This window comes from Manis pentadactyla, chromosome 17 (genome assembly GCF_030020395.1).
Source record: "Manis pentadactyla isolate mManPen7 chromosome 17, mManPen7.hap1, whole genome shotgun sequence".
Lineage (NCBI taxonomy): Eukaryota > Metazoa > Chordata > Mammalia > Pholidota > Manidae > Manis > Manis pentadactyla.
The window spans coordinates 13,990,464-14,008,762 of NC_080035.1; the positions used below are offsets into that span (position 1 = coordinate 13,990,464).

At 34.6% G+C, this 18,299-nt stretch overlaps 1 protein-coding gene across 1 annotated transcript in view; it reads right to left on the reverse strand.

Moving 5' to 3' along the window:
- Positions 1 to 252: 252 nt before the first annotated feature.
- Positions 253 to 18,299, reverse strand: part of DGKH (diacylglycerol kinase eta) — a 200,060-nt gene continuing 182,013 nt past the window's right edge. Inside the window, exons 28-31 of the mRNA XM_036932386.2 lie at positions 17,382 to 17,501; positions 16,909 to 17,017; positions 15,274 to 15,404; positions 253 to 12,448 (exon numbers count right to left, since the gene is read on the reverse strand). Of these exons, the coding sequence (XP_036788281.2) occupies positions 12,359 to 12,448; positions 15,274 to 15,404; positions 16,909 to 17,017; positions 17,382 to 17,501 (450 nt within the window). The 3' untranslated portion in view covers positions 253 to 12,358. The remainder of the gene's footprint in view (positions 12,449 to 15,273; positions 15,405 to 16,908; positions 17,018 to 17,381; positions 17,502 to 18,299) is intronic.

The window sequence follows — 18,299 nt, forward strand, 5'->3', positions numbered from 1 at the left end:
CAACATGAGGGGTCCTTGTTGTGGGTCCCTGTGGTGAGAGAACTGTGCAGCACCTTGACTGTATCAAGGTCAATATCCTGGCTGTGATGTACTATAGGCTGGCAAGACGCTCTCACTGGGGAAACTGGGTAAAGGGTACACAGGACCTCTTTGTATTATTTCTTACAACTGTATGTGAATCTACAACTTCTCAAAATAAAAAGTTAAAAAAAAAAAAAGACTTCCCACCAGAAAGAACATAGACTTCACACATTCTCCAAATGCATTCTAATTTTTATTTGAGAACGGTCTCAAGGCAGTGCCCTTTGGGAAAGGCATGTCTCATCATCATATACATCGAGATCAACCATTACTCTCAGCAAAGTACAAAAATACACACATCAGTGACTTCCGTACAATAAATACATAATCATGCATCCCACAATAAAAGGCACGGAAAACTGGTCACTTAGTAGTCATAACAATTTCTAGCTATATTAACAAAGCCACCCAAATTATCTGTATAAGGAACTGTAACAATATATCCCAAAGGTGAAAATACATAAAACATCTTTAAAATAGTATGCAATAAATATCTCAATTGTTATATATATTTAAAAAATTATGCCATTGTAAACAGCATGTAAACAAAAGTCACGTTTTCTTACCATTATTAAAAGTAATTAGAGCCAAAGTTATAACCTCTGCTCTGTCAGGTATATTTCACTGGCAAGTGTGCTAAGCAGTTAAAAGTTTCACTCTTTTCTGCAGCAAACAGAGCCCACCATGTAATAAATAGACATGATCTGCATCTTTCAGATACAAGTTTCAAAACAGACTACCAAAATGTAGTGAATTCTTAACTATAAATATTATGGCAAAGGCTAGATTCAACCTATTTTTGCAAATGTCAGAGACAAAAGGAACTATACAGCAAGATTTCCAACATCATGACAAATAGGAGGCAAATAATTACTGATTTTCTTTATTGTAAGGCAAAATAAATACGGTAAATATAAGGGCAAAGTGTCCAGCCTTCTAAGCCTCCTTCTTTTGTGGACCTTTTACAACATCAAACAAATAGTAAAGTTGTATCAAACTAATCATTTCCTTTTGCTAGAGAACAAAAAAATGGTTGATACTTTATACCGATGGGAAACGGTGACTTTAAAATATTTCTATCAAAACATAAATATACATACGAATAAGGTTTTTTCCCTACTTTCTGATAATCAAGATAAAGACAGTTTTCTTCTCATAAAGGAATCTATTGCCTAACCATTAATAAATATTCAGAGAAGTTAATTTTTATAACTCAAATATTTTTGTTTCACCTATATGTCAGTGCATCGTGGCACATAAATGCTAGTAGTATATTTCTATTTGCTTAGATAAGTATGCTACTTGTTAAAGATTAATACTCCCTACCTCCCATTGCAAACAACTGAGGTGGAAAATGAAGCCACAACTTCAAATGGAGCCTTTGAAGTATACCAGAAAGGATTACTTTGGAACTCTTTTCCTCTATGGTGGGCTCACAATGTATACCTCATAATTTTTATGCATGTGTCACTACTAGGGATATATGCCTTCTTAAAATGGACTTCAAATTTATTTCATGTTCTACAAATCTATTAGCTACTGATCACACATAACATCTATGGTTGTGTACATGGGGTTCCACAGGGTTGATGAAAGATGTAATTGACAAGTGATGCCCCAAAATATTTGTGGCTGACCTGAAAATATAAAAATTGTGAACATAAAAATGGGATTACTTCTGTAGCACAAAATTTGACTAGTTTTTTGGGTGGAAGGAGACCACGTCTCTGAAATAACCTGAGAAATATTTCATTTAAAAATGTCCCCCCAGTTTCTTAAAACAGATTTTACCAAAAAAAAAAAAACAACAAAAAAAAACACATCAAAATAAACGAACTCTACTAGACATGAGCTATGCCTCCTTTTATTTATATCCCCAAGATCTAATCAAGTGCCAGGTATAGAGCAGATAGAAAAATGTTTCTCATATGAGTAAAGGAAAGGGTATTTAATTACATGCATTTTTTTACTACTATTTAATTTTAGAAATTACTAACTATACGGAACTTTTTAAGTTAACCTTTTATCATACTTGGGGACATGGTAGAAAGGCTTCATAGAGTCACAAAAGAAAAACAAAGCCTTAGGTTAATAGTTCTTAGGCTTTATGTTCTACAAGGGGTGGTAACAGTCACAAACAGGCCTTTGTACATTATAAAAAGTGAAATAATCATTAACTGTAAATGACTTGAAATCACACAGATTCAGTCTATGTCTCTGGCTGAATATTATTTTTAAGGAAATTTCACTTTCACAATTAAAAAAAATTATTTCTCAAGTTTCATTATTTTTGTGTAGGTAATCAATGTGTGTGCTTGTGTGGACTGTATACACTGAATGTGTCTGCAGAAGGGAAAAGTAATCTTTAGGGCATATTTATGAATTACAAATAAAATTTGACAGTTATGTGGAACTTTTGTAGCCTCATTTTAGAGACAAGGATTCAGATTTGGTAAACATTTCTGATTAAGTTAATGAATACCCTTCATAAAACTACTACTCTTCCCTGCTCTTCATTTTCTGTTGGTCTGCCCCGAGTGCATGATGCAGGCTCACTCGCTCATGAATGCACAGCCCTCGGGCACTCTCAGGTAAGTCTAAGCTTTCACTGTGTAAGAATAAAAATATAGAGATGTTTGGGTTCTACATTAACTTCATTCATTCAAAAACATTTATTAAGGTCCTACTATGTGCTAGCTAGACATAGACTACAAAGTTAGAGCAATTGAGCAGCAGGAGCAGGCATCTATATAAAAAAATACTGAATGTAATGTTATTTTAACAGAAAAGGTTTCAAGCTATTATGAAGCATGGATGAAATACTCTGACTGGGGAAGTCAGGTAAAGCTTTACAGAAGGTTAAACTTGAACTGAGTCTTGAATGAGTGGATCAATGGCACATGATTTTTGCCAAGGCACTGATTTGTGAATAGTTTCAAATTCTAGGGTTACAAAAGGTTTCTAAAGGAAATGTTGGGTGAAGATAAAAGTGGGAAAAGGCAAGTCAGAGACCCTTATCCATCACTCTGAAGAGTTGGGTTACTGTGCTCGGAAAAAAGTAGAGCCTACTTAAGAATTTTTAGCAGAGGGATGACAAAGCAAATTTGTGTTGTAGAAAAACTACTCGTCAGCTTTGTGAAAGGTGGACTAGAGGTGGGAGAGAAAGCGGGTAGGAAAACTCATTGCTGAGAAAATAAAATGGCAAAAGCACAGGAAAATGGGAAAGGTTTGTACTGATAAAGGCCTGAACCAAGGCAATGGAATTATCACTTTACTTCAACTAATCAGAAACATAACACAGAACGCCAATTCAATTTTTGAGATGGACAAAAATCAAAACATGCAATTGCATAAATATTGAAAAGATGTTGATATATAAAATGCTTTTGCTTCCACAATTCAAAACTAAGATTAGGGGTAAGCATTTGTGTTGCTCCGTGTTTTAGTTGACAAGTTTCTTGGCAGAACATAACCGCTAATGTTGCCATGAAAACTGTGTCATCTCCCGAAAGCTTTCTGAAAGCTTTTCAAGGAGAAGGAGGAGAGGAAACAAAAGAACTGCTCGAGTTGGCAATTCTTTGACCCTCACCATTATGTATATTAAAACATTACTGCCCAAGTGGAAGCTGTGAACAGGGTAGGCTCTGATTAAAGTTATAATTAGTTTTAATTATGCTAAGGTCATCTGTATCAGGTCATTGTGGAAAGCCCAATTCCCAGAAAACTAATTTCTTTCCATCACTGTACCAAATCATTCTGGAACCATCACTTAGAGATCTGTCATCGTGAAAACTGTTATGTCATTAAGACAGATTAAAATAGCATGTGAATTAATTCTGATTCAGTCTTTTCCTTTACGTCATGTGGCTTACACCCCCTCATAATTCCAATGTTTTTAGGGAAGGGGAATATAACAGGAGCTCCAAGTTATGATATTATGCTATCATAAATGCCAGATTTAGGAAATAAATCTTAAATTGAAGATCAGATAGTGACTGAATTCAAATGCCAGGTAAAAATAAAGTCAGTAGCCACTTACCCTCATCTATATTGAATGACTTATTCTGATGTATTTCTCTTAATAGTACTCAGATTTCTATTGTGGTGACAAGGCAATCTGTAATTTAGTTTCTTTACAGAAAGTTTTGGAGGTGCTTTGCGTGAGGGATTATCATTCCACAGCCAGAGAATGTAGCTAGTGATCCAGGCTTTGGATCAAACAGCACAGAAGCCAAGAAGAATTCACTTGGTACAGAGAGTAAACGATGTCACAGGGTAAAACAAAGTAAGAGAGTCCATATTCCATTTGTGTAACCACTGATTTAAAGGGACACTTTCCTTCTGGGGAATTAATCTAAGAATTAAAGAAGTTCTTAATTAAATTGTTGTCTGGGGTGAGTGTAGAAAAAGCAAAATTACTCAAAATTTCTGAAGGTTTTAGAAATGAGTTTTTAGTCTATCCTAAAATGAATTAATATGAAACTAGTAAATATGAAAACACCTAAGCCTATTCTGGTACATGGAGTACTAATGTAACTTCACTCTCATTTTTAAACTGAATATCAAGGGATATTAATTTGAACTTCTAATTTTCATGCTATAGTCTTGGAAGCCTTTCTTTAGGTCTCAAATAACAGTGGGAAAGAAATAGTAAGCTTAGGCATGACTGACACATAGTTTCTTTTGCAAAAGAAAAAATACTAAGTTTGCATGAGATAACATTGCATGCTATTTCTAATTGGGGAAACTGAGGCACCTAAACATACAGTTTGTAGAAGGGACTCGGTGAGCCAGTGCCAGAGTCAGTTATGGAAGCCAACAAACCTAAATCATATTCCCATCTCGACAATCACAGAATCCAGCTATTTATATTATAAGTTTTAATATTTTTTTTGTTTCAAATGGAAGGAAAATCTATTATTGCTAAAAAATGTTAAGGCTCAGCAAGTTCATGAGGTTTGATGAACCTCTTCAGTTTGATGAAACTCTTTAGTTTGAATGATATGGCTTGATGCACATTTACCAAGGTTCTTTTAAAAGAACTAGTGAAGCCCTTTATACAAGTTCTCCCTACATCAATCACCAAGTGGAGAAATTTGCCTCATGGAATAAACACAAATGGTTAAGTCACCCAAACCACCTGCTTAACTGACTCCTAAATTTCAACAGAACGGGCTCCCTGAATTCACTGGCTATTTTGCTAAGACAGTCGCAGACTTCATCAGTGCGACACTGCTTTGTTTTTGTGGTATTATGCCTACTGTATCTCTCACGTGTGTTTTGCATTTCTACAGTATAAGATCTAATTAACTGTGTGCAAACTGTGTGCTTCCAAATCTTTGCTAAATTACCAACTCAAGCTACTTTTACCTTATAATGTTTCCCACTTATTTTTTGTCCTGCCTTCAGTAATTGCTTGTGCAACATTAAAATTAATTTTAAAAACTCTTATGTCTTTAAAAATACAGTAAGTGAATTCTTGATTTCTTACTATAGTTCTTAAATGGCTTAGAATTCATCTACTGCTTATACTGTGTAACCATAAAACAGTTGAATTGAGGGCTTGCTAAAGTGATTTCTTTGGTATACAACATTGCCTCACATTAAGTCAGAACAGTTTTTTTCTTCCTTGAAAACAAGTGATTTTATTCTGTGCGGCATGTTGTGCCATTGTTTTAAATTTTTAGTTTTTTCAAACAGAGTAAAGGATACTTTTAAACAAAAAAATTCAAACTTCAATTAAAATCCCACTGCCTTAATTGGCAGAAACAAACACAAACTATTATCTATCATGGTTACTACTTGTAAAGTAGCCCAGAACCAAATACAGACTTGTGTTAAAAATATACACCCTGAAACCTAGAGCTGGCCCCTAGAGGCATGTGATATTTTTGGGGGTTCAAGATCTCAGTGTTCACTTGAATGGTATATTGGCAGTACAATCATTGAGATCTCTTTTACAGCAAAAACTGAAAATTTGCCACAGAGAAGTTCTAACTTGAAGGCAAAATATGTATTGGCAAAACATAGTTCCATGAATCCCTTGGTTGCATTGAATTCTTAATACTGGTGATTTCCTTTTGGCTTTATGCTTTTTTTCTTTTGAATATGAAAATTATTTTTAAAGTCCCTTTACTCTTCAGTATTCATAATGGTAAAGAACATTATTTTTTACAATGAGAAGTTGGGCATCTGTTTGACAGAAATGAGTGCTTCAAGTATGTAAGTAAATCATTAACAGAGCTATCACACTCTAAGCAAGAGCAGTAACAAAGAGCTAGAATTTACTCTTTGAATAAAGATTAAATTTCACAACATAATAAATAAATGCACTGATGAATACAACCTGTGAAAACCTTCTACTGATGATTATGAGTAACACTATTACTGACTTTGCTGGTATCAGTGCTGCCTCACACAGAGATTCAAAGGTAAAATTCTTGCCCCCAAAGCCAGAAAATGTACAAAGCTGGTTGGTTATTAAATATTTTGCCTGCCAAAATCTTGGCAATTTGGGTAACCAGCATGATAATTATTTTGGTATAAAAAGATATGAAAACTTTTAATAGGAAAATTAATAAAACCAGTAAAAGGAGAATCCTGTTGTATAAATAGATATTTTAACACAAAAGTGAGACGTTTAGCTCACTCAAGAGGAAGAAAAAAATTTGATACAACTTACTTGAAAATTTGAAAATAATTACCTTATTTTCCCAGCTCTAGATAAATATATTACTCCAATTTATTAAGTCATCTTCAATATACAATATATAACTCACAAAACTGGGAATGTTACAATACCAAAACTTTTCACAGCACTAGTTACCAGTTACCAGAACTGTAAGAAATCTTTAGCTACATATCAGCTTAATACTTAGAATATAGAAATAGATACGGCTAAGCTATGGTAAACAATAGTGCAATCAAATAGGAAGGACCACAAAATATATTCTTTTTTTCTTAGCTTGTATATATAACTGCATTGTCCTATTTCAATGGCATCTTCATCTAAGTATGAAACTTATTTTAATGCATTTAAAAAGTAACCCTATGTTCCTTTAGGTTTGATTCATTTACTCTTGAAATGCAGTTCCTATGAAATATCCAGGCTATTTATAAATTCCTATACAATGAATAACTTGTACTAAATCAAATATTTTATGTGGAGTTTTTATAACTTTTAAGTAGTTGGCTTGATTCCTATATTTCCAACTAAAATTTGGAAGTGCATTCAAAATTAACAGAGGATATAAATATACAGAAATAGGATATCTTCTTTATATAGGGTTTATCTTAAACATCGTTACTGAGTTTCATGAAGTCTCAGCTACTCTGTTACACTTCTTTTCCTGAAAATAATGGAAAGAAGTATACAAATAGGTACAGTCCAGCTGTCTCATCTCTCTGTTCTCTGTATGATAAACCTTTATAGCTTTTTCTTCTAAAAGAAATGTCTTTAAACAAAACTTGGAGAAAACAATAAAGAGAAATAGTAATAAAGATAAAAAAATTAATGCTCTGCATATTACAAGACACACTGAGCATCGTCTTTTTAAAGGTTTTGCTGTTTCTTTAGGAAGGCACCCTACTGCAAATGCATCGTATTAACCACCTGACACCCATTACAGAAATTGCTACACAAAAGTCACTGGGGAGATGCCATGGCCCAGACGAACAATCCCAGGGCCCATGGCACCTGGGATGGGGCTGCAGGAGGGGAAGGGGAGGCCTGGCAGCCAAGCACTGTGGGAACTACTCAGGGAAGCTGTTCCACTGACCAGTACTTGGTATTTGGGGAATCTTCACTACTCTTTTCAGCTGAACTGGGTGTTTTAAAACTGCTACTTGTATTATTAAGCTCTAAGCCCACTGTTTTATCCAACGTGATCTGAAAAATGCAGCATGAGTTCATTATGGGGGAGGAGGCAGGACAGGGCCTAGAGGTCAAGGCTGAGAGATGCACTGCTTTTAGAGCCTAATTAAAAGTTATATCCTTAAAGAATTCACATCTGTGTATGTGAAAGTCCATATGTAAGTCCACTATGTTTTCACCCCAATTGGAAATAATAGATAATTTACTTAAGAAGTGATGCATAGAAGTTTCCACTGTAATTTTTGAAACTTTGCATGAATATTTCCTTCCTCAATACCATTAAAAAATTTCTATGAAGACTAAAGTAATGCCCTCCTTATGCATTAAAATCAGTGAAAGAATCTCTAGGCAGTAATGTTTTTGTAAATTATTTCAGTATATAAAAACCAGTAAGTGAAAGAGTATTGACAATCAGTCATTGGGAAAGACTTTACTATAGAATTAAACAAATTTGTATTTTGAGGATCAAAACTATGGTATTTTTCAGGCACTATTTTAAGAATTTTTATTAATAATAACTACCTGAGAATCAAGGTAAGGTGACATAAAAGAAAAACAAAGTCTAGGAAAACATGCCCTCTTTAAGGGCTTTAATGGTATTCACTTTATTTACAATCTTTTGGTTCTTTTTTGTTCATGCCTAAAGGTTCTTTTAATGTGTGGGTGCTGCTATGTATCCTCAAGCATGCACTATGTCAACACCACAATCTACTGATAAGAGAAGGTGAAAGTCTACAAATTGTAGGAGACTGATCTGGTCTATACTTATCTCAGTGACTTTTCTGCAATGTTCCCTGTGACTTAAGTTGTGAACAAATGAGAATGCCACTTGAGCAAGAAATTGAGCAAATGTAGATTGTTTGTGACTTAGACATGAGGTGAGGGGCTGGAGAGAGGCCAGCTGTGTCCATCAGCCAATCTCCTGTGTTCCACCTTAGCTACCAAAATATACCCACTGGGTAGGTAGGGCTCATCTAGAACCAGAATTACGAATAAAGACTGAGAAGAAAACTCAGCTACAGTGATGAATGAGTTTCAAGTCATTTCTGGGAACAGCTGGAGAACAGACAAAACATTGGATTGGAGAGTGAGCTACTTTTAGGATCTTTTTGAAGCCCTCGTATCCCTAATATCTAGGAGGAAGAATATGCTGTCTAGGCCAGTAATAATCACCTGATGAATCTTGTTAAAAGGGAAATTTTGAGTCAGTAAGTTTGGAGTGCACCTGAGATTCTGCATTTCTATAATAGCTCCCAGGTGATATGGATGCTGGTGGTCCATGGACCATATTATGAGTAGCAGCATCTAGACCAGTGCTATCCAGTGGAATTACTGCAATGAGGAAGCATTCAACATGTGCACCGCCACTATGGTTACTGAGCACTTGAAACGGGGCTAGCGCAACTGAGAAACTAAATTTCTAATTAATTTAAATTTAGATAGTCACATGTGGCTAGTAGCTACAATACTGGGCAGTACAGATCTAGACATTCACAGGGCATCTCTTCTCAGCCAGAGCAATACAGATCACGGTCCACATGTTATTTAACTTGTTAACTTGTTTATATTAGCAAGTTTCCTTTTATAAAACGCAAGCTGTAAAACTGGTGTCTTTAAATTTTACTCTAACACTCTGCCGATGACCTACAATGGGTGCTAAAGTGGGGAAGAAGAAAATAATCATTTTGTAGTGGGACAGCTGATGAGGAAAGGGTGGCACATGGTAGTGAGAATTTTTGCAACCACCACTGTACTGGGTATGTGGGAAAATAGGAATCCAGGAAGTGGGAAAGAAATTCACAAAGGGAGGTGGGAAGACAGGAGGGAAAATAATTCAGTACTCCGAAATTTTACTTAGGTACAGAGGTCCCACCAGCACTCACCAGAGCTGTGATCAGACCACATGCAGACCCTCTTTTTTTATTTGTCACCCCATCTACTATAAGCAGCTGGTTCCCATGACACTGACAGGGGCCTAGGGAGGCTCTGAGGGGACCATCTGGGCAAACATCACTTGGGGCCTACACAGCCATGCACAGACAAGCATACAGGAAAAACCACTCTCATTTAATAAAAGAAGTATCAAAACTATCACTTTAAAGGATTTCCCTCATCCAAAAATCATTTGCAGGAAAAGTCTAGCTAAGGATACTATTAACTGCAGTTTTACAGCATATATAAGAGATGTTACCTAAGAGTAAAAAGATGAATGCCAAACAAAAATATTCAATCATTTATACCTTACTCTCTAATTCTGAGAATCTCTGTGACAGCCTGAGAATCTTTTCTGTTGGCAAAGGAATATTTTGGAGAAGTGAAAAACAGTAAGTAGTTTTATATTAATTCATTCTTCTCTAGAGTTTCTCACCTCCTTGCCTCCACCTCCCCTTTTTTTGTACAGTCAGACCAGGATCTGTGATCTCAGCAGAGTTGTGAGAATCTGGCATTGCCATTTGATTTCACAGAAGTGTCTGGAAGAGCAGGACACCTTTCAGGGCGGGGGACTATAAAAGGGACAGGAAAAGAAGAACTTTGATGGTAGTGGTGAGGATGACATTAAAATTATCTAATGAGTAGCTTTTTACTCTCTTAAGCTACTTGATATAATTCCTCTTGGGAAATTTCCATTTATTCACAACTTAGGTAAAATATATAGTGAGACACACTTGGTCAGGAACCCATCAGGTTCATGTTTTTTTAAGATATCCAAATTGTGTGATTTTACTAGAAGTTAAATGCTCAAGTTATAAATAAGGGTGTCAAATATTTAAACTCTTTTGATACAATTAAATTATTTGTCTGATACTAGTTCATTTTAAATGCTTTTTCATCAGTATTTATCTTCAAACATTTGGAAAATCATTGTCTAGAAAATATCAATGAAAGAATCATTCAAGATTATATATACATAAGTGTGAATATAAATATGTGTATGTGTGTATATACACATATATTTGTATATGTACATTTGTGTGTGTGTCTATCTACTGAGCACCTATCTAGGAGGCTACTTTAGGAAAACTGTCACCATAGGTCAATACCCTTGTTTACTTCTCTTAAATAGATGATTTTAAAATATTATAATTAAATTTTTGGTATGTAATGTCTAAAGAAAGCTTATTTGAGGATATTTTCATGACTTTGATATGTATGCTTCTGGCTTTCAAAGATTTGATAATCATAATGTTGATTCCTAATAAGCTACCATGAAGTATAGTGGTTTAGAAAAAGGGAAATAATATCTACTTGCTAAGAATTAAGTGAGATAATATTAATGTAAACCCTTAAGAAAAAATTCATCTTTTTTTTTGGGAAGTTCATATCAGAGCCACTTTAGCTAGTGGGCGAGCATGGATGGCGAACAAGCATTCAAATCCCAGTTGAGACCTTGGGAAGTTCCTGGATCAATAGTCCACTATATTATAAATGCAAACAGAGTATTAAATAATTATGAAATTGAAAAATAAGAACAAAATGTGGGAATTTTGCTTTGGAAAGATATACTAAGTTTTGTTAGGAAACAGAACATGTACTTTTAGGAAAATATACAGAGAATTTTCTTAATGTGCACACCTACTGTTTATAACAGGTCGATGTAACATTGGTTTGCATAAGATGGTATCATCTGTGGATTATGGCACGGACACATGTTCACAAACTCTTAGATACAGGATATTTATGCAAAATTCCACATCAAATAACAGAAAAGTGCCTTTCGTTAACAAAAAAGGTACTTAGGTAGTAATAAATTATATTACATTCAAACTGACATTAAAGCTAAATGTTACAATAGTACATGTGACATGCAAGAAAGAGAGGCAATCCAGGCAGTAACATCATGCATTAAGATTTGCATTCATTCATAGGAACTGGTTTTTTTTTTAACCATATTCTTTGACCACTGAGTGCTAGAAATCTGAAGTGAGCCCAATCTAACATTCAAAACACGACTCACTTTACATCTGAGTCTCCTATCCAGTGATGTTAGAAAGCCAATGCCTCCAAAAATGAAACCTAAGAAACTTTAGCCATATCCTATTTCATGGCTGCACAGTAAGAACATTCCCTCTTACCAGGTGTTAAGAGAAGTGAACATTTTGTAATTCCACCTTTTAGACAATGCAATTGCCTCAGATTCCTCTTACCATTCTACTAATATAAACATATCTGAATAGGTCGGGTTTGCACAATAAGAAAATAGCTTTGTGGAATGTAATTTTTGGCACAAAAATATTTTCTAATACCTCAAATAAAAATTTTTACCCACAGAAAAATAGCAAGCCATAGAGGTGCTTTCCTGGTGCTTACTTATCTAGGCAGAAAACTACAAGAACAGCCACCTGTTTCCAAGAACTTTGCATTAAGTAGCAATTACTTCCCTTCCAAGGAATAGCACCAATATGATTACACCTCAGACTGAGGAGTGCTCCTCTCAAGATCTTTAATTCCCTGGAGAATTCGCTTCATATGACCCACTTTCGTTATCCCCAGGTCCTAAAAAAACAAAAAACAAAAAAGGTAGAAGGCAAGCAGAAAAAAAGAAAGAAGAGAAAGAAGTTTATTGGTAAGAAAAAATTGCGGATTAAATATTTAACTGGCAAATAACATAAGAAGCATTTAGTTTATTTGATATTCAATGATTCATGAAATATAAGCTGGCAAATAAGTTTATAAAACAAAATAACCTGACATTGAAAAATTATCAACCAGTAAAAAATTATATCTTACGCAAACTCTTAAATATAACACTCTCGTAAACTGTACACAATAGCAGTTCTTCAAGAATCAAAATTAGTTTTCTCTTTCTCTCCTTTTTTAAAAATACATGTCCTTTTGGGATCTCTGAGAAAAGTGACATGGGACATCAGGACATCCACAATTAGCCCTCAGGCAACTATCCATTTCCCTGCTAAAATATTAAACTTAAAAGTGAGGTCTAATCCTACAGGAAGATACCAGTGCCCACTACCTACATTTGGAATATAAATGCAACTGCAGTTGCATTTAGAGTCTTCAATTTGAGTGGCATATTTAAATATTCTTTATACTTTGTAATGTGTAAGTGTAAAAAATTACTTAAACATAGGTATCTGTAGATTGTTGCTTTTCCTCAAAACACATTTGGCTCCTTTCCCTCAGAATTCTTCTTGTTTCTTAAGGATCTGCCTTCCTATAAAGGACCAAGAATCCAATGTTTAACTTTAAGAAATGGATGAGGACTGCAGAGTGGGCAGCATACAACAGGAACTTGGCAAATACATACTTGTAGGAATTAATGAAACACATCCAAGATTGCTACAATTTTCACTGCCTGAAAAGCCGAAAGAAGGGGTGAATGCCTCCAAACCACAGAGCTTCTTTAAGTATAATGGACACTATGAATCTGCTTGTATGTGAAGCCAAATAACTTCTTTATAAAACAGAGAGTTTGAAATACCTGAAAATTAGTAAAAAGTTGACTTTCAAAGCAGCCTGGAAAACAGGATTATAAGGGACAAGATTGTCTGAGAAGATTCCAAACATCACTCTATTTTGTAGACTAAGATCATAATTACTTTTAAACTTTAAAATGAAATAGATTAAATGGTTTTAAGTCTATAGACACACACACACATTTGTTCTCTCTCTTTCATATTGTTTCATGAGCCCTTTGACTTCTATAGCAGCAATGCTACTGGCAATTTTGAACCCTTCTGGAAAACACTCTTTCCATACCCAGTCCTCTTTTCAAGCTTGAGAAAATTTCATGATAACATTTTTACAATACTTAACTGGCCCTGAAAAATATTTTCTCATATGACACCAGGTCATCCACAATCAGTCTTAGGGCAACAACATTTCCTGTGTGTGTGCTAAAATAGCAAACTTAAAAGCAAGGCCAAATCTTTGAGGATGATCCTATTGCCTACTACTGAGATTTGAAATATAACTGCATTTACAGTTGCATTTAGATTCTTTGAGTGGACTTTTAAATATTCTTTATGCTTTGTGATAACATAGGTACCTGAATAAGAAATATATTGGTATTCAATATTTTTAGGGCATATGCACATTATATCCTCAAGAAGAAAAACGTCTTTGGGAGAGGCAGACCTTACTCAGAATGATCCCTGACATTTATATTTTTTGTGCACTCATTTCAAGTTTTGAAGTCCACCTTTACTTTATGAATTCTAATACCGTATATTTTGCTGTGCTCTAGATTTGGGACTCTCAACTAAAGTAATTGATATATTATTTTATTATTTTGGCTAAACAATGTTTAGGTATAAGTGGTGTCCACTTTTTTATGTGCTAAAACGGTATGACAGCTTCATAAAAATCTATATACAGCTTATTATGTGTTACAAAAATCTGTGCTAATGTATTTGTAGATAAAGCATAAACAGTTCATGAATTTGTTAGGAATTTGCCAGACCATAATTCTATATATTTTAGAACTTAGGCTACAGGAAAGGGATCACTCCAACAAATGTTGAAAGCTTTGTCACTTGTTTCAATCTTGGAACTTTAAAATGGCAGCATATGGTAAGAAAACAGAACATAACAAAATCCTTCTCCTAACTCTGAGACGGAATAGGCTACTTGGGCCATTCCCCTGTTGGGTTTCCATCTAAAGAAACGAGAATCACTGCAGATGGTGAATTAATGATTGTCCTCCTCTGTGATGTGACAAATAGATTCTGAGCTGCTTGCTAGCAAAAGCAAGACAAAATGTTTATATCATTTACTAAGGAAAATTTATTTTTGAGAATACAATTTTAATAGTAAGTCATGGAAAATTGAATTTATTTGTCTAGTTGTTCATATAACCTCTGAAAGATCAATTTAGAAATGCAACAAAATTACAAGACTTTAAGGAGCTACTGCTATAGGTCTGTCATCTGGTTAATATATTAGAAAGGCTTTATTATTGGTATTTTGAATCAATTTTTAGTTATTAATTTTTTGTTTACTTTTTGTCATTTTCAGCAACAATTATCTCTTTTCATGCCAATCCAATAGAATGACCTGAAGGAAACATGATCCATTTGGAAATACTAGCACAGGAACAGCCATACCAAATGGATGCAGAAATTAAGTCCATGCTAAGCTTTAGCTATGATAGTGGAAAAAGGATCTTGACAGGAAAATATCGCTGACATTCTTATTTAAAAAGCATACAAGGATCTCAGACCACAGGACAATGTGTGTTAGGTGACTGCATATTTGCATGACATAAGCCAAGCTACAAGCACATAACAGAAGAGGTGCAGTAGAAAGGATTCTGTTTTGCAGAAAAAAATCTCAAAAGCAGAAGAAAAGCACAAAGGAAATACCTTAAGATCTCGCCTTTCCAGATGCAAAAGTTCAGCCCCTCTGATGTCATGACGAGTGAAGATTTCTCTGTACTCTCCCAAATTGAGCAGATCCAGCCAAGCAGCAACTTCCTCTGTGCCCCATTTCTGAACTACCAAAGTTAAGAGCAAAACCCCCTTAATTTCTACATGCCTGGTGCATTACAAAGCAAAGGTTGGCCAAAGAGATGCAAAACAGAGGACAGCGGCAGTGCCAGCAAAGGGAAAGGTTAAAGGTGGAGCTTCGACCAAATGACATTTCCATTTTCTCCCATGCAGGTTACGGACTATCAATGAACACAAGGATCTGGCTATCCAAAGACATTCGCTGCTGTGTGCTGTGCCTAAGCTTTAGCTCACTTTCAAGCCACCCAAACTACACAATATGTATAAAACATGTACTTCTCATGATTAGGATCAGTAGTAACAGGTGTATATAAGCTCTGAGGATTTCCTCAAGACCATATATGAAACTAGTTATAGTTTAATTAGCTAAAAATGCAAATTAACATTTTTAGATCTGATACAGCTTACTCAATTTTATACAAGCTTCTGCTTCAGGTCTTGCTGACTCCAAGTGTTGTCTTTATTGATTCTATTATTATTGATAATTAGAATTATTTATAATTATAGCAATAAATATATATTAACTCAATTTAATGTCATCTAGAAACTGTCAACACTGCTTTCTATGATTAGTTGCATTGTTATTTTTCAGTATGTGTTATCACTCTTTTATATATTTTATTCAACATTGATTACTTCATAAAAGTCTACTTATTTGCCATATTTGGTTTTAAAATGCCCTTCAGTAGCTGTTCTATAACTGTCAAAAATAAGGTTATGTATCACTTGTTAAAAGAGATAGTTAACTCAGAATTATAAAATGACTTGATTCTGAAAGGCACCTACCATCCTATACACAGAACCTGAGGTGCTTTGGCCCTAGTACAATACTAAATTCAACCTTTAGGGAAAGGTGGAAAGGGAACAAGAAAGACAACATCAAAGGGAGAGTTTAACCTTTGCTTCAATATGCAAAGGTCACAGTTGACTGTCATCACTGAGGGGTTGAGATGGTGACGTTGGTCCTTAAAACAGGAGAAACAGAACATATAACTTAAAGTAGAAAATTTAGCAAGTTAAAGGTGTAAATGAAAGTTTCTACATTCCATTTATCTAAATTATAGATGGAACTTTGAAGAAGGAAAATATGGTACACACTAATACATTGAACTTCCACTGAACAAGATCTTATTATTGTTGAACAAGAGCCATCTCAGCAGACATTGTGACATAAAGCAGAGGCAAAAAGCAGCCACCTTGTTTTCTTGTGTGCTTTATAAGTATAGATGCCTACTAATATTTGGACTTATTTAGGTATACATGACTTTTTTACCTAATTATGTTCAATGAACCTATTTATGCTCAAAGGTAAAATGAACATAAAATAAAAGTTACCATTTTAACCATTTTAGAGTGTACAATTCAATGGCATTTAGTTCATTCATAATGTTGTACAACCATCACCACTGCCCAGTTCCGGAACATTTTCATCAGCTTGATGAAATGTTTGGTTTCTCAGGTGTTATACTTTTCCCAGTGTGAATTACCTACCAGGCTGTGAACTTGTCTTTTGTTTCTGAACCTTCTCCTTTTTAAATTTTGGCACTATGCGAAATACTGTACTTCTGCTGTTTCTTTTGGTGCAATCCATAGGAGGCTCCTGTTCAAATGGAAGCAAGAAAAGAATTTTCTCCGCTATTAAGAGACACTCACTCTGATATTAAAAACTCACTCTGATATTAGAGATAAGAAAACATAAGGAACCCATCATTAACACAAAACATCGCTTAAGTGGTAACTTCTTCAAAAAAATGTCATGGTATTATGTATACTGAAAATGTGCTGATTTCTAAAATATATCTTTGTTCACATAAAAGCCTTTTCTTGCTTGTTCAAGAACAACTCATTTGAGAAAGTAGTATACAAAATTTATTTTCCCCTAATATCTCATTTAAAAAAATGAGTTCAAATTCAGTCAATCATAAAGTCTACATTTATAAAGAGACAGGCTGGATTTTACATACCTCATCCTCATTTGGGTGTAAGATATAATAAAGCCAGGGAATTGCTGTTAATTTCTGTAACTCCACCTCCACAGAATGTAAGGCATTGGACACCCGCTCTTCATGTGGAGATTCCAGATGCTACTTACCAGCAGATTGAAAAGAACAAAACAAGGCTCAGTGACCAACCTCACACAGAATAAATTATTTTGAAAGTGAACATCCTCATCTATTATTAGCCTAGGCTGGGTTATTGTTCTTAAGATAAAGGCATATAAAAAAAAAAAGAACAAATTATTTTATATTGAGTTCATTTTTTTAAAAATCTGGATAGATTTATCCTTATTTCCCAAAGATGATATAAAAAGCTGGGGTGACTTCAATAATTTCACGGCAAAAAGTACTGCTTTTGGTGTTTTCTCTATGTAAATCCTTTCACCTCTCTTTCCTTCTCTCTCTTGTTATCCATGCATCCATCCACCCGTTCTGCCTGCTTGCACTAGTGGGCGATCTCATTGTTCTACTTATTTGTGGCAAAAATCCTTCTGATTTACATAAGTCACTCTGTGAACAATAATATTTTAACAATTGGTCATAATTATGTCATATAATAAGAATTTGCTTGGCACAAAAATCTGGAGAATTATATTAAAATAACAACTTTAAGGGAAAAAAACTATGAATCTCAGAAAAATTAATAAAAGCTGTTTTAAACACGTAGGAAAAGCAAAAAGTAAGTGACTTGTAATGTGGAAGAGGGCTTGGAAACTTTAAAGATAATTTAACTGGTCACCTATTATCCACCTATTTGAAGCAGTTCTTGAAAAGTACTTAAAATTCAATAAATGAGTAAAGGTGAAATTAACACTTATGTGCAGAACTGGGAGAGAGGTGACTGAATTCCATTTCTGGCCTTGTTAATAATTATGCAACCAAGGG